Below are 17503 nucleotides of genomic sequence, written 5' to 3' on the forward strand. Positions count from 1 at the left end.
GACCGCTAATCAATTTTCAGAGCAGAAATGACCTGATAAACTTACATTATTGCTTTTTTCATTTGTATGCCCATGGCTGGTGTAACTTTAAATAGATTTTGTATCAACGAATTGGCTGCTTCATAATTTCTTCGAGTATAGATCAATAGCCAGTTATCTAGTGGCTTAACACTAATTAATGGTGCACCTCTTGTTTCCTTTGACCAATCTGCAAACTGTGGACTGTAATCAAACTAGAAGAAAGTTCAGAGACACTGTAAATTCCATGTAAGTTCTCGGTGATAAAGCCACAAAGTCTTCAATAATTCTACCATGGCATATTCTAAACCTCAGAGTACCACTCTTAAATTTGAACTGCAGTTGACAGACGAAATGCCCTTAGTGAGGGAAAAAAAGATACAAAAATGTATCCAAAGGGTTATGTCAATTTTATTTAAAATACATGCATATTAACAGCTGCCACTCAAGTGCCTACCTGCCTGCACCAGCTACTCGAAGTATCTCAAGCTGCAGTCTTCTTAATCTTTCTAAACTCTTACAAGGATAAGTGTTATTTCCCTCATGATAAAGATATAAAAAAATAAGGCCTTTTAAGTTAAGCAACTTTATGACTGAGGTGTCAGATACTGAAAGCAAGCTGTGAAAACATCTGACAGCAAGGCAGAAAGCTAACAGACTCAAAGCACAGTGACCCTAGAAACATTTACCATAGAGGAAAAAACCCAGTGCTTTTTACATGTCCTACCCACCTCCGCAACAACCCTTATACAGGAATATATATTAACTACAAAGGGTAATAAAAACAATTGCAATTAAAGTATTAAGCTACATGATTCGGTTGTTATTCATAGAACATTTAGAAGACAGAAGAGCACAGCTTTTTACAAAAGGATTTTTAAAATTTTGGTACTTGTAGTGCTTCAGTTACACAGAAACACATTTTTTGAATACTTGCTTTCCTTTTCTGAAGATAAAATATAAAAGACATCACAATATTTAATATAGATCCCTAACAAACAAGTGGTCCACACAAAAATCAAGCCAAATAAATTGGGAGCTTTCCCTGTAAAAGATCACTTTAGTGGCAGACGAAATATCAACCCATTCAGATACTTAGACTTGTACTATACCTTAATTTAAGTAATTTAGCTTATTTTAAAAAATTAAGCCACCTTTTAGCTAAGTCTCACGGACGGTCTGAGGACCAAGCTACAGGCTTCGCCTCCTCTGTGCTCACATCAGTCGACAGTGGAGGTGCTCGGGGAGGAGAGGACTGGCCTGGCGTGGAACTAGGGCATGTATCCCTGCTTGCTCTACTGTGAGTCTAACCCAAATCTGATTGGACGGACAACTTTAAGAACTGCCTTACTGTTCTTCCACCTTGATGGATCTTTTCTGCTTGCAAGATTCTTCCTGAGAAGGACAGTAAGTTGGAGTCAAAGCTCAGACCCCAGTCTCGAAGCTCCCTCTGCACGTTATCGTCTCTGTAAATTTAACATATTTACATACCGCTAAATGTAAAGAAACGGAACAAGAACTAGTGCACACATGCAAAGAGAGACCCACTGCAACCTACAACAGGTTTCTCTCAGGACTAAAAAGCCTACCGAGAATGCCAGGAAACCCAGACGTACAATCTCTTTTTCTCTCATCACAGCCATGTTTCCCTTCCTGATATCATTTCATTTAAAATTCCTGATGCCCAAACTATCTCCTCCTCAAAGTAAACACAGTGGTATAACAAAGAGAAAAAAATAGACTTGTCCCAAACACTTTTGCTTTCTATTCTATTCTTTTTCTAACAGAAGAATTAGAAATACCACAGGCTACAAGGTTTAACTTAATTATTCCCTGGCAAACAGCAGCGTCACTTAGAAACATGAAGAACCCACCCTGAATACTGCAAATACGAAGCGAAACAAAATTCCCTTCTGTCACTCCTCCAAACCCACGTAAAATAAAGAATTGAAACCATACCCCAGTGAAGCATAGATGACTTACTTATGAATGTAATCAATCAGTCTTCCTACTTCACGCTGCCTTTGTTCTGGAGTTAGTCTTGTATGAACAGCCAAGTCTTTCATCACATTAAAATCATTCCGCATTTTATCAGTTAGACCTTTAAACAAAACGTTTAAAGGGATACGGTTAAAGAAACAAGAATCGTGTCTAAGTATCTGGAGTGTCGGGTGGTGGTGAGTGAAAGAATTCCGAGGAGACAGAGCAGCTTTAAGGGCTTTTGAGGGGACGGAGGGTGTGAAGGAATGTTTAGTGACTTCTAGAACAGACGGGGAAACAAGCTCCGTGGTTTCATTCCAGTAAAGAAAAGTCAGCGGTACCTGTGAGGTAGCAGAGCTCGGGGATCAGCATCGCAGGGCCTGGTAACGTGCCTCCAGGGCCTCTCCTTCTCTTCGGCTGACTGACCAGAACTGGCTGTTTCAAGTCGGTGATTTCTTGGTTATATTGCTATTCAAGGGAAGAAAGTGTCCCTGTTCACAGTGAATGCCTTCAGTCACGTGTCATTTTGTAATGGGACAATAAAAGTTTCTCTTTAACATTAAGAACTGATGCCCACAGCACGGCTAGTATCAGTTTCCAAGTATAAAAATTGTCCTAAATTAATCCTACTACCCAGGTTGGGATTCATATGCTCTGCTGAGCACCTCATCTTTTCTCCTAAAAACGCAGACGGTCAAGGTCAGTAAGGCTCTAAGTTGTGACTTGCAGTCACAGTTCTATTTACTTCATTTTTTGCCCTCTTGGTTTAGAAACAGTAGTCTGTGTAACTCCAAGTCTTCACCACAGTGCAATTCCCCTAAAACTGCTCTTATTACAGTGAGGACTAGCTTGTGAAAGTCGTCTCACTGTGAGAATAAACGGTGCCAGGGAGGAGGCTTGCACACTAGGGGACATTTTTAATCAGTGAACGTTTCTGCTTTGAAGCTGAACTTCCATTTAGTGGTATTAAGATTCCCCACACGTAATCACTATCTAGGGTAAGTTTTTACAACCCGTAAAGAGACCAAACATGTTGACGCTTAGTATCTGACGAACGTGCGAGACGGCTCTCTGGCCTCCAGCTCAGCTCTGCAATTCGAGACCGCGCAGACTTCTCTCAAGTTGTCTTCCCTAGAGCTTCTGGCCCTGTGTCTTAGAGACCCTCTTTCCATCATCTCTTGTATCCTCTCCCACCATCTTTTACTAACCTGGTTAATTCAGTTCTAACTTTTTATCTTTAAAACAATCACATCTCCACTAAGCAGACAAGGTAGTAATACCGTCGTGGCCATTTCCTGAGTCTTGGCCTCTCAGGAGACTATGGTACCTGCCCGTTCCTTCTTCCTATCGTACAGTCAAGGTCCTGGCCATCTATCATCATGAATTAAGAGACCATGACTTCTAGCCTGTCACTGACTTTGTCCTACATTCAACTCTTTACCAACCACCCACGGAAAAGCTTTCATTTCAGACAAGAAAATTCCAAGTAGAACATGCACATCTGACCTCTGCTCTATTTATCTATACTACTTATTTATCACACTACTTTACTGCGGCTCTATTAACAGTCACCCTGCTTACACGTCATTTACTTGGGTACACACACAGCTAGAAACGTGGTAGTAACTTCAGAAGTGTTCCTATTCTCTGTGTCACCAAAGGGCCTTCAATGCACAGTTCTTAATTACAGAGCTGTGGGATTTCCTGCCAGTTCTTTTAACATTTTCCCCTGCATATGAAAAACTAGCACTTTCATTTCTGTTCCATACTACTGTTAATCCTTTTCTTTTTAAAAGTGATTGACCATGATCTTCCCTTCCAAAGGCCCTTCTCTCCCACTGAGTGTTTCCCAGATATTATCTTCAATATACAAGAACTAAGCCATCACTTATTACTAAAACTCCATTTCTGCTAGGAAGTTCTAAGAACACCTTGATTCTTTCAAATATTTCAAGCCCACCCCTTTTGATTAATTCGATCTACTAGACACCTTTATCCCTGGTTGTGACAGAAATCTTTCCTGAAGAAGCAACCTAAGCTGAGATGTCAGCCTGAGAGCACGAGTCAAGCATGCAGAGCGCGTGCTGTCAGGCAGAGGGAGCCCCGCGGTTGGGTAAGACGGCCGGGCAAGTGACAAGGTGAGGACACACAGCGGCTGCATCACTCAGGGTTTCACCGGCTAAGGAAAAACGTGCTTATTAACAAGACACAGGAGCAACGGGAAGCCACTGAATTACTTTGGGTAGAAAGAGTCACATCAGACGTGTATGAGTTTGGAAAGGGATCAGAAACCTAAGAAATGAAAACTCAGAGACCAGCTGAGTGAGAGAGAGAAACGGGGCCTAGACAGGGGTGGCAGTCACTTAGAAATGGAGAAAGATGAAGGTGTTTCAGATAAGCAAGGCAGGGTGATAGGATCTGACAATTAGTTACACAAGGTAAGTTATACAAAGCATGGTGATCTGAGGTTTGAATTATCCATCATTCACCTGTTCGCGCAAATACCTGGTGCCTACTTAGGCACTAGGGCGTATATAAACTATAAAATTCCTGACTTGGTGGAAGCGGTGTTCCCTGCTCCGGTGAAGAGCACCGCACAGGGGCCAGGTTAGGGGGATATCACATGTTCAGTGTTGGTCACAGCTAAGGCATCTCTGAGACATCCAAATATTCAGAACAAGTAGGTTTAGACATGCCTAGGGCTAGAGCTAGAAACCTGAGAACTGTTAACACATCATGTGTGAAGTCTTAGCATAGACTGGAGATCACCTGGAGAGTATAAATATACAGTAACTGGGGACCTGAGGCAGAACCTTTAAGTACGCCGGCATTTAGAAGGTCCCTTAAGGAAGAATAAGCAGGCATGTAAGATTCAACACTGGTCAGGGGAGGGGAGAATCTTCCCTGACTTCACTTCAGGTTTAAATCAAACTTTCAACTGTGTCCTCTTTATATCTGCTGTTGGTATATACCAATTGTTCCCATCTCTGGTCGTGATTATTAACATGAACTACAGAAAAACGCCAAAACTCATTTCTCATGGTAACCTCTGACACCCAGAAGAATCTAGGTTAAACATGGCTGGAGTCCTCAAGGAGTTTTCAGAGGTGGAAAACAGCAGTAGGGAAATCAAGCTGAAATGACCCTTGGCCTGTTTTCATTTTGCCCAGAATAAGACCAGTTCTTAATGGGACTTCTCAAGAGAATCGTTTCCCTCCAGAGTGGTATCTGATCTTCTCACTCACAGCAGAGCAGCTGAAGATCAGGCAACAGTAGATATTCAGGAAAAAGACATTTCAAAGGTCACTAGTCGGATGTATACTTTTGACACAAAATATAAACACATAATAATTCATTTACTCCACTTTTTAGAAAAAGGCAATAATCTAGAGAAAGTAGGAAAAAAATGAAATAAATTTTAGCACTTCAACGACAGGTTTTAAGATTTTAATTAATGTGTTTTCTTTAAATACTTTTCCTGCACTTTTAACAGAGCACATCAAATGGGATGTGACCTTCTAAGGATACAGGGGCAGATCTGCTTATCTCTGAACACTACAGCAATGCTCCGATGCCTTCCTGGAGAAACATTTTATTCTCTTCTAGTCAGTGGCTGCTCTTTCTTGCTATTTGTCTCTCGTGTCTTTGTCAGTTTAGTGACTGCCGTGCCGACAGCTAGAATCATCTTTATAAAACTGGGGCTGGGGGCCACCCAATAACCTGATCTAGCCCACATGAGACAAGTCTCTCTCACTCTGTCAGCATGTAAAACAAAAGTAAGAGTTGACCCATCTGAAGATTTATCACAACGGATGCTAAGGGTTCAAAGATCTTTAGCCCACGCTGCCAGATGAAGTTTAAAAAAAGTGCTGGCTACAGAATAAGAGACAGCACGCTAAACTGTTAACTTGTACTGTTTTCCTACTTGTCCTCCACATGCTGAGGTTCAACTGTAACCTTGTATTCTACCGCAGGAAAGGAACCAGGACAGGGCACAGCTCCTTTGCTAACGAGCTAACTGTGCTGTGACCGCATTAATAAACACATTTATCGACAGCTTCAAAAGCAACTTGTTCCGTACGTACACCTGTCAGAAAATTCTACTGAAGGTGTTTCAGATTCCTCCTAAGGTCTAAGTACTTCACATTACAAAGATAAAAATCCACATTAGCATCTTACCTTCCTGTAGTACTCTAAGAAGCTGACTTCAGAGCCATCTGCTTTCTTAAAGGTACTCTTTGGATTCTGGTCCCAGTCAATATCATCTACTCTGTATGTTTTATTGTTATACCTGTGGAGTGGAGATTTTATTGGTATTTGATTAAAATATGTAGAAACGTTATCAAAAAGAGAGGCTAGACACTATGTACTCTCTAAAAAATAAAATTTCAAATCATTTGGTAACAGACAATATTATGGAAAGATAAAGGGAAAACAATTTCTTAAAGACCATGCTGTACACTAGACGGATGGGGAAGTTAACTAAACTATTAGAAAATAAAATTAAAACTAAAAAGAATAGACATCATTGGCTATTTCTCCTTTTAAGATGAGTATATTCCCCCAAAACTTTTGTTCTTGAGAAAGGTTATAAATATCCCTCCCCTGTTTTTGTGTTATTCCCACCTCTCAACTTTAAACCCTACTTTCTCTCCATCTAACATTACAGGACTAGAAGGCCGCAGTATCTTCAGACTTGTAAAATTATTTTGCGTTATTAAAAGCCTTACTTGGTGAGAACAATTAAACCTATCAGCTCTTTAGAAACTTGTTCTTGAAATTTATGTTCTTCAGTTTGATGAAACAAGTTGAACATGAAATCTAAAACAGTTTCATTTCGAAGGACTTTATGACTGACATCAGTGCAAAGCATGATGTTATTTTCATACTGAAGAATAGAAGTAGTGAAGCCAGGCCAAATCACCAACCTGTCAAAGACAATGAATGCCATGAAGTAACCTCTATGAATATCCAAACGTGTTTTGTATGTATCAAGTTATGGTTTTTACATTTATTAACTGGGCCAACAGTACAAGTCTTGGAGTACATTTACTTAGCTTCAGGTTTTACAGGGTTCCAGATAAAGACTGATCTTTTTAAGATCTTCAACAATGAATGTTTATAATAATATAATAACTTTATAAGTTCCATTTTAAATTTAGTACACTAACTTTATTAAATTTTATTATTTATATTGATCTAAGACTTGAAAAATCTAATTGGAAGCATCTACGTTTATTATAATAAACCTAAACCACTTGAGCTGCAATCCTGATACACTGCAGTCACTTTTGAAGCAATCGTCACTAGCTGATGAATTTTGTTACCTAAGAGCAAATACAAACTTCGTGTTGGACAACTCTTTATGCTTTTCCCCCATGACAAATAAATATCACATGATTTTTTAAAATCCAAATATTCTGGGATGTCTCCTTTATTGTTTAAGCCAGGTTAAATGCTCACTTAATGTGATGGGTACCACTAGCAGCCACAGTAAATCTGATCATTTCAAAACAGAGCATCGCTATCAAAGTCTGTGATTTAAACCTAAGGAACAGAGACTTTCCACTTCATACAAACCTATGATTTGGAATATCAATTGGGTCACTTGGGTTATAATAATTCCGTCCAATCTGCTGCAAATTCATGATCTTTAAAAGCCTAGAATTTGAAAGGTCAGAATAGAGAAATGAATATTGCTAAGTATCTCTAATACTACAATCACAATGGCATGTTGTTCAGAGCAGGAGTTGGCAAACTATGGCTCACAGGGGGGCCACATCCAGCCTACCTGCCGTATGGCCTAGGAGCTATTTTTTCTTTTTACATTTTTTAAAGGTCTGGAAAAAAATCAAAAGATTAATGATGCATGAATTATGTGAAACTCAAATTTCAGTGTCCATCAGTAAAGCTTTATTGGAACACAGCCATGATCATATATGTCCTATGACTGTTTCTGTGCTTTAACAGCAGAGTTGAATAGTTGAGACACAGACCACATGGCCTGCAAAACCTAACATGTTTACTATCTGGTCCTTTGCAAAAAAAAGTTTGCCAACCCATCATTTACAGAAAAATAAATCTGCCATTACATTAATTCAGACAAGTATCCACCGAAATGAGTCAGTGACAGGTTATCTCATGAGCAACTTAGGTAAATTACAAATCCAAGAATTACGTCTCACTATGCTCATGCCAAGCTCAGGCTCATCCAGATTGCTTCCCACTCAGCAGGGGGATGGCAGGGGCGGGGGGCCTTCACAGAACTTGTGTCCAACAACTTTGGGTTTGGAAAACACAGCACCCACACTGAAAGCCAATCATGGAGCACGCACTGTACGTGTCCTACGACGGAAGAAGTAAATCGGAACAGACCTAAACCCTGTCCTGCTTTCTGAATTGGCACCCCCTGTGGGAGAGAAGGAATACAAAGTTAAAGTGCTGAGAGGATGTGTGCTCTTAACGTAAGCTGAAATGGGATTTGAAAGATCTAATCTCAACACAAATGGGGAAGTGAAAGACATGACGCTTGCTTAAAGCAAATAAATGAGATTTATACCAGTACACCACACCTAAAAACGATTAAAACTCAGGGTAACCCAATGATCCTAACCAACCATTGTAAAATCTGGGCACTAAGTATACAGGTACTTATTGTACATGTCTTTCAACTTCTGATTATGTTTAAAATTTCTTAATAAAATGTTAAAAAATACCAACATACCTCCTGAAAATAATATTATAAAACTGCAGACAAGTTGGCGATGTAGGTGGGAGTTCATTTGTCAAGGTGATTGTTATCTTCACATGCTCTCCATTTCGGGTCTGACTAAAAACTTCAGTAACCTGAAGCCAGAGTGGTGGAAAACCAAACTTTTAATTTTGTTAAAATAGGGCCAATCACATAAGCCTGTTGAATAAGGCAACAGTGAAAAGTATGGACAAGTTTTAAATTAAAAAAAAAGAATGACTATGAGAAAAGAGTAACAGAATGGGTATGAGAAAAGAGTGATTAAGCGCCTTATTATTATTTGATTGTAATCATTAAGTCACTCAGGTGGATCTGAGAATGGTATAATAATGCCAAATGCACCCGTGGGTGTATTACAAGTCCTAACAGACAGGAGACCACTGGGGTTTCTCTAAAGCTACCCCAGACTGTGGCAGTTTAGCTTTGAGGTAGAACTCCCCATCTCCCTCTCCCCAACCCGACAACTGAAATAACCTTGTGCTGTAGTCTTTTAGGTAAAAATAATATTGTTCCATCAAAAGCGTGACACCTTCCGATTAAATCTTCATGTTGAAACAGAAGAGCTGAGCGGAGTCTTCTGGCTTCCATTGATGGGCTATAGTCAATGTGATACTGATATAAGGCCCACTGGGGACGGGACGTCAATCGAAAATGGTTAGTGCTTAGCCTTACTATAATACCTGAGGAACCTGTAAAAGTAAGTCACATTCAATTAATGAAATATCAAGTTTACTCTTCCTTGAAATCTTCACTGCCGTGACAAGGCAGACACAGTTCTGTAAACAAGGGGTTAAAAGCAGCAGATAACACAAAAGTTCTCAGACATCTGACTCTGGAGACTATTCTACTTAGGTAAATTACTACAAGCATCCATTTAGAAATAAATCCTCCCTAGGCTGAGTAATTTATAACCAAACCAATGAAATCTCTTTACAGCAAAAAGCTTTAAAAGAAAAAAGTGGTCTATGTAATAAAACAACATTTCAGTGCAGCTAATGACATCTATAACCTATGTCAAAACCAAAAGGGAGAGAGGAAAATGGAAAAGCCATCCATGCAAAATCCTTGACCAAATGTGCTCCTTCACCCTAGTAATGCACCGTACAAATAAATACCGAAATTAAAGTGCTTCAATTCACTGTCCTGTGTACTTGAAAACTGTACTCTTAAGAATTAACCTACCTGTTTTTGATTCTTTCACATGATCTAGGTTCTGTCTTGTATTCACACCGAGATCATGAAAGTCTCTACGACGACCTCCTCTGTCTGCTAATGATAATTCCTGAAATCCAGCAGATATCTGGAGTTCTTAAAAAAAAAAGGAAAAAAAAGACAAAAATGACATCTAAGTAATACGCAGCATGAAATAAAGAATGACGATTCCCAAAGTACTCTACTACATGAAACCCAAAGGCTCCTGAGGTGCTAAAGGTAGTGTGTAACAATCCCATCAGAATGTTTCAGGTAACTGCCAGCCAAAGGAGAGAACAACTTCTCAGCCATAACCTCTTCTGTGAAGCCCTTCTTGTCACTGCCCTAGGCAAACTCAGCTCCCTCACAAGACATATATACCTTTACAAGATCAAGACAACTGGAGTGATTCAAGAACTTAGGAGCACATGTTTATTGACTGGGTAATTATTTTTCTGTCTCTAGGTCTGATAACCACCTGTGGGCCTTAATATCAGTATTTTTCACAATTTTTATGATGTAATTATAGCTGTAGGAATTGGTAGTTCATATGATTTAAATGTGCAACCTGAATTAGAAAACGTTAAGTCTAAAATGTAATTTCCTCACTAATTTCCCTTACGAGCCAGCAGAACAGATGGGATGGGCCTATGTGTATCCCGTGGCCATGGTACACATCTACTGGGATAGGTTAGCTATCAGTTCATGCTTACTTGCTAAAGCTGTGGCTAAAATATGCTAAATCATTAAGTCCTTTAATTTGCATGAAATATATTATGAAGTATCTCATATCAATAGTATGACGTGGGCCAAAGAATGAACATGGGCTTTGTAGTCAAGTGTTAAGATCTAGCTTTCAGTTAATAGGCATGTTATCTTGTGTAGCAGAGACTACTGACTACCCAATAACCAATCTTTCATTCTTCTTTTAAAAGTTTATTTTGGGAGTAAAACAGCTAGAAGACTAGAATTTCCGCCTTCCTTGCAGGTAAGGAGGGCCTAAGAGACTTATGCAGAAATTACTGGACGAAATGTCTGGGAAAGCACCATAGGGGAGTCAATAGCTGGCTCTTCTGTTGTCCATGCCCCTAGCTGCCAATCTTGCCTGGAATCCGGATGTGATGGCAGGAGGGAGCTCAAGCAGACATTCTGAACAAAACGTAAGTCTTAATGACAGAGGTCATGGACTTGGGAGGAGAGAACGAAAGGATGAGAGCCCAGTTCCCTTCTGACCACAAGTGCCAGAACTAGCCCAGAACGGCCAGCTTCTGGAGGAGAAGTAACGCAGCTTAAACAAAACATATCAGTTATTTTAACGTGAGCTTCAATTTCTTCACCTGAAAAATTGATTATAATAAATTTTACAGGATGGAGTAGGTTTTAAATGAGAACTTCATTTATAAGGTGCTTTAAAGGTACTGCTAAATATGTTGGTTCTTGTGCCTGCCTCATGATTTTCAGGGGCTCTATTTTCAAAGTCTTTTAATATGTAACTGTTTATACTTGTCTCCCTTGGTGAACTTTTTATCCCAAAGTCTTTCAGCCTAAGGTATCCGTGGTTTAATTACATTAACAAAGGTCAGGTATACTGAATCTAACCTGATAGCAACAACAGGTCATAAAGGTTTGATCGGAAGTTTTCCCTGAAAAATTTTTGAGTTTCTCTTAAAAAAATATCAGTTCTGGATGTGAAAACCTGATTGCAAGTTTCTGAATATAAACGATGATGAAGTTTGCTCCCCTCTCTACATATAGCACCGCTATTATTCATATTTTAGCCAAAACTTGATTACCTGTCAGTCTAGAAAGATGACACATTTCAAACTGGATACAACTGGAAACCTTGCTAATTCCCCTTCCACGCAGCTGCCAGAGCGCTTTATTAAAAACACGAATCCGATCGATCATGCTGCTGTTCTATTTAAGAGTCCTGCAATGGAACCCTATCCCCCTTCACAGAGTGAAAAATCGAGGTCTTAAACAAGGGCTCATTAACGATAAATCTGTTAAGGTCGTCATTTTAATTTCTAAAACACAGTAGATCCTTGAACATTTACTGTGAGAAGCACTTCTCAGATATAACACGTACAAGACCCGTGAAAGGTGGTAAAACCAGGCCTTGCATTTGTGATCCTGAGTATCATTTGATGCTCACAGTGGCCCTCATCTATAAAGGTACAACATATACCTTTTCATAGGTAGGGAACTGAGTTTCACAGAAGTAAATTTAAATTCATAAGAACTGTTAAAAAAGTATTAGTGAAGATCGATACAAAGAATGTTTAGATTTAAGCTTTTCCAGAAATTTTATTTGCATTTTAATGCTGCAATAATAAGGATATGTTTTTTGAGAAACGGCTTCAGCGCATCTTTTTGCCCAGAGTTTTAATTCAATGAAATTTTGCTCTGTTGAACACAGCTGCACCTGTCAAATATTCTAAGTTTCAAAAGAACTGTCAAGAACAAAGCAAAAGGCATCACACTTCCTGATTTCAAGCTATACTATAAAGGTGCAGTAATCAAAACAGTATGATACCGGCACAAAAACAGACACACAGACCAATGGAACAGAATCAAGAGCCCGGAAATAAACCCAGGAATACATGGTCAACTCATAGCTGACAAAGGAACCAATAATATTCAATGGAAAAAAAGACAGTCTCTTTGAATTATGGTTTTCTCTGGGTATATGCCCAGTAGTGGGATTGCTGGGTCATATGGTAGTTCTATTTTTAGTTTTTTAAGGAACCTCCATACTGTTCTCCATAGTGGCTCTTATCAATTTACATTCCCACCAACAGTGCAAGAGGGCTCCCTTTTCTCCTCACCCTCTCCAGCATTTACTGTTTGTAGATTTTTTGATGATGATCATTCTGACTGGCGTGAGGGAGGGAGACGCAAGAGGGAGGGGATATGGGGATATATGTATACGTATAGCTGATTCACTTTGTTGCCCAGCAGAAACTAACACAACACTGTAAAGCAATTATCCTCCAATAAAGATGTTAAAAAAAAAAAAAGACAGTCTCTTCAATAAATGGTGCTGGGATAATTGGATATTCATATGTAAAAGAGTGAAACTGGACCCCTATCTTACACCACTTACAAAAATTAGCTTGAAATAGATTAAAGACTTAAATGTAAGACCTGAAACCATTAAACTCCGAGAACAAAATAAAACAAACAAAACAAAAAAGCTCCTTGACACGGGATCTTGGTAATGATTTTTTTTTTTTTTTTTTTTTTTTTTAAGATATGACACCTAAAGCACAAGCAACAAAATAGAAAATAAACAGGTGGGACTATAAAAAACTTCTGGACAGCAAAAGAAACCATCAACAAGGTGAAAATACAACCTACAGAATGGGAAAAATATTTGCAAACTTTACATATGATAAGGGGTTAATATCCAAAATATATGAAGAACTCATACAACTCAATAGCAAAAAACCAAATAAGCCAATTTAAAAAACAGGCAAAAGACCTGAACAGACATTTCTCCAAAGAAAATATATGAAAGACTAATAGGTACATGAAAAGATGCTCAACATCACTAGTCATTAGGGAAATACAAATTAAATCCACAATGAGCTATCACCTCACACCTGTTTAGAATGGCCATCATCAAAAGGATAACGATAACATATGCTGGCATGGATGAGGAGAAAAGAGAATCCCCGTGCAGTGCTGGCGGAATTTTAAATTGGTGCAGCCACTATGGAAAAGAGTATGGAGGCTCCTTAAAAAATTAAAAATAGGACCACCATATGATCCAGCAATCCCACTTCTGGAAATATATCCAAAGGAAACGAAAATACTCACTCAAAAAGATATCTGCACCCCCACGTTGGCAGCAGCATTACTGACAATAGCCAGGACATGGAAACAACTTCAGCTGTCCATTGATGGATGAATGGATTAAAGAGTTTGTGGTGCATATATATAATGGATTATTATTCAGGAAATAATAAAAACAGGAAACCCGACCACTTGTGACAACATGGATGGGCCCTGAGGGCATTATCCTAAGTGAAATCAGTCAGACAGAGAAAGACAAATTACTGTACGATCTTGCTTACATGTGGAATCTAAAAACAAACAGAAAAAACCAACCCCAAAACCAAACTCACAGAAACAGAGATCAGACTTGTTACCAGAGGCAGAGGGTAGGGAAGGGAGAATTGGAGGAAAGCGTCTGAAAGTACAAACTTGCAGTCATAAGATAAATAAGTACTAGAGATATAATACACAACATGATGACTATAGCTAACACTGCTGTAATGATATACAGGAAACTTATTATGGGAGTGAATCCGAAGAGTTCTCATACAAGGAGAAAATTTTTTTCCTCTTTTCTTTTGATGGTATCTTTATCAGAAGATGGGTGTTAGGAGAACCTAATGTGGTAATCATTTCACAATACATGTAAATCAAACCATCGTGCTGTATGCCTTAAACTTAGACAGTGATATATGTCAATTATTTCCTCAATAAAACTGGGGAAAAATAATAAAAGCAAGTGACCTGGAGGTGATTTTTGGAGTCACTGGTTTCATCACTTGATGCCCACTTGGGATTTATTCTTGTCATTTCTGGCCTCTGACGATTTTCCAACTCTCTAGCCAGATCAGATGAATTTTAAAAAGATATTTTAAAATTTAGCACATTAAAGGTATTTAGTTGGAGGATATCTAGCCTGCTATAATGCTGGATACAGAATTCTCACTTGGCTTGTATATTTAAAACTCATGCAAGTTTCTATTATTAGAAACATTTGTAATTTACTGTGATATATTTATTCTAGTAGAACAGATTGTACCCCCCTGCTCACTTTTTGGATTAAATGGGTAATTTAAAAAAGAAAGAACTGAGGCATCTAGACAAAGTGACTGGATAAAACCCTATAAATTTAAGGAGATTAATTCCCGTAAAAGAATTGTCATCAGGCACTTTGAAGTTCGAAACATCCTGTAGTACCACAAAAGCAACAGATGTAATTAGATACATAAAGCAACAAATAAAAGGCCCCTTGTCTTCTAATAGAGTCTTCAAATGAAGCACTATTAACCACTGATGTATTTTTCCTCAAAATTTTCTATACAGAAAATATATACATACACATAACACGTATTTACTAAAAATACAAAGCTGTTTTACAAGTTGCTTTCATTTCAGTCAAGTTTTTACATTCTTAAAAATGGCTAAATGGTACTCTATTGTGAAAGTACAGTGGGTTTTACCTCTTATTGGGTAGGGGTTTCCAGTGTCTGGGTACACTACCATGAATGTAACTGCTAATAAAAGTGTACTGCTGCTACACACTACAAAATGCCATCCAAAAGTTAGTACAATCCCACAGGGAGCACAAATTCCAGTTTTACAATTGCCAACATTGGCAAAAAGTAAAATGGAGAATAAACAGATGTTTGTTCTGTTTAAAAAAATCAGTTTAAACTTAATGATAAGGCTTAACATTTTATTGGCCTTTGTATTTTTCAATGCTTTGCCCTTTCCTTTGTCCACTTTGCCAGCAGCTTGTTAATATCACAGATTCATAAGACTGCTCTGTGTATCAGAGAAATGAGCTCCTCCATCATTTAAGTTTCCAGGTTGTCTGCTGACACCGACGTTATTTGTCATAGCTTGATTCACACCACTTCAAGTTCATTTTAGATTCACTCATGTTTTCTTCTAATTTTATGGATTTCATTGGTTATGACTAAATATTCGGAGTACATGGAAACGTAGTGCAAGGCATAAGGCAAGGAACCAGGTTTGTTTTCTAGTTTTCCCTTTGCGTCAACACTATTTTATTGCCCATTTCCCATGCCCATCCCAGGGTTTAAAAGCCAATGTGACTATATTAATTCTCCCTACGTATACATGGGTCTGCTTTTCCTATACCAAAACCAAACTTAGGAACTGGAGAAGAATCTTACACCAAGCAGCCAGTTAATTAGTTTTCGCAACGATGCAGCGAAAAAGCACGAGTTTTGAAATCAGAACCGGTGTTCTGACTCTACTGGCTGTCACAACTTTGACCTCAGTTTTTGCATCTGAGAAACAGGATGAACCAAAACAACACAAGTGAAAGTATGTTTTCTAAGTCAAAGTTACAAATGTAAAAGTTGGTACAGCTTTGATGAAGTCACTAAAGATGATGCCAAGAGAATGTTCTAAAATGATTCATGCGTAATAAGCAAATTTATAATCCGTTTAGAATTTGCTTTGTAATAGCAAGTGTGGGGCTCTGGTAGGCCGGGGTTCATTTCCAAGGAGAAAAGAAATCCTGTGGCCCTGCATTCAGGGGCAGGCTGCAGATTGAGGGAGGTGCTGCCACACTTTCAGGGACTGCTGGGAGTCCCTTTTCTTTACGCAGAGCTTTGGTCACCAACCACACCTAACGCTGCAAGCGCGCGCGCGCGCGCGCGCGCGCGCGCACACACACACACACACACACACACACACACAAGAAGCCTCTTCACGCTCCCTTCACCTTGTGACTGGGCTGTCGCTCCTACTGTTCCTCTCTGTGGTCCACGGCCAACCAATTCCCCCTCGGCCGGTCGCTGCTGAGGCCTAGGCTGAATGTAACCGGGCTGCTGAGTCTGCAGTTACGTGCAAATAAAGAACAGCATGCTTTTTATGTCAAAAGGTCACAGATATCAGAGGCGATAACTACTCAAACAAGTCTAGGGCATTTAAGCAAAACGGATCTAAATTACTAATCAAATATTGTATCCTCAGAAAGAAATTTCTTCAAGAAGGGTCGCCAACTGAAGGCAAGCACCAGCTTCCAATATCCACAGGACACAGAACGTCAGCTTCCTTGTTCAGCCCCTGTCCCTTCACAGGACACGGTCCTTAAACTTCTTTTTGACAGTGCAAGCTGACGAAGGCTTAACAACGCTGTGCTTTAAGACACAGCGGGCTCTCCGCTGTCAGGGAAGGGGAAAGCACTCACTGCAGCGGCGCCCACGTGCTGCACCGCCTCCTGACCACGAGCCCTTCCTCTCGCTCTCGCTCTGGCTCTCCCAGTCATTCTTCTTTCTCTTGAGAGGAAATAATCATGAAGACAATACTCAGTGTTCACAGTTATATTTGAGTGTTTCTACAACGTTACCTTTAAACTGAGTTGGTTGAGATTCTAAAATAAGCTCCTGGGTAATCACATACTTTTCTAACCTCTTAACATACAGTCTAAGGCAATATCCCCACCTTCGATAAACTTAAGTGCTCCTGTGCTAGGTGGGGGCCCTGAAGTGGAAGACCTAATACACTATTTCATTTTTCAGTTGGATTATTTATTATCAAGAGACTTAGGAGGATAAAACTGTTAAGAGACTGAAGGTGCTGGCGACTAGTTCTTTCTTGCACATCTGGATGTGGAACCTACCGTGAAAGAGGGCACCAATGGCAAGTTTTATGCCAGGCTCTTTACGCAATTCTTATACATACGTTACTGTATCTTCCAGGATCTTCCCACAATTCCGCGTGCAGCTTAACCTTTTCTGCCACATCATTTATGTCCCATAATTTCATTCTTGGTGAGGGGCATCCACA

General features: G+C 39.3%; 1 protein-coding gene across 1 annotated transcript in view; it reads right to left on the bottom strand.

Annotated features, from left to right (window-relative positions):
- The window catches only part of PIWIL1 (piwi like RNA-mediated gene silencing 1), a 35236-nt gene extending 18254 nt beyond the window's left edge, over positions 1–16982 (bottom strand). The window contains exons 1-12 of the mRNA XM_068562546.1: positions 16905–16982; positions 16437–16548; positions 9932–10057; positions 9224–9438; positions 8723–8844; positions 7579–7659; positions 6729–6926; positions 6178–6289; positions 2340–2466; positions 2002–2119; positions 1370–1484; positions 46–233 (exon numbers count right to left, since the gene is read on the bottom strand). Coding sequence (XP_068418647.1) covers positions 46–233; positions 1370–1484; positions 2002–2119; positions 2340–2466; positions 6178–6289; positions 6729–6926; positions 7579–7659; positions 8723–8844; positions 9224–9438; positions 9932–10057; positions 16437–16548; positions 16905–16982 — 1592 coding nt within the window. The remainder of the gene's footprint in view (positions 1–45; positions 234–1369; positions 1485–2001; positions 2120–2339; positions 2467–6177; positions 6290–6728; positions 6927–7578; positions 7660–8722; positions 8845–9223; positions 9439–9931; positions 10058–16436; positions 16549–16904) is intronic.
- Positions 16983–17503: the final 521 nt, after the last annotated feature.

This window comes from Eschrichtius robustus, chromosome 14 (genome assembly GCF_028021215.1).
Source record: "Eschrichtius robustus isolate mEscRob2 chromosome 14, mEscRob2.pri, whole genome shotgun sequence".
Taxonomy (NCBI): Eukaryota; Metazoa; Chordata; class Mammalia; order Artiodactyla; family Eschrichtiidae; genus Eschrichtius; species Eschrichtius robustus.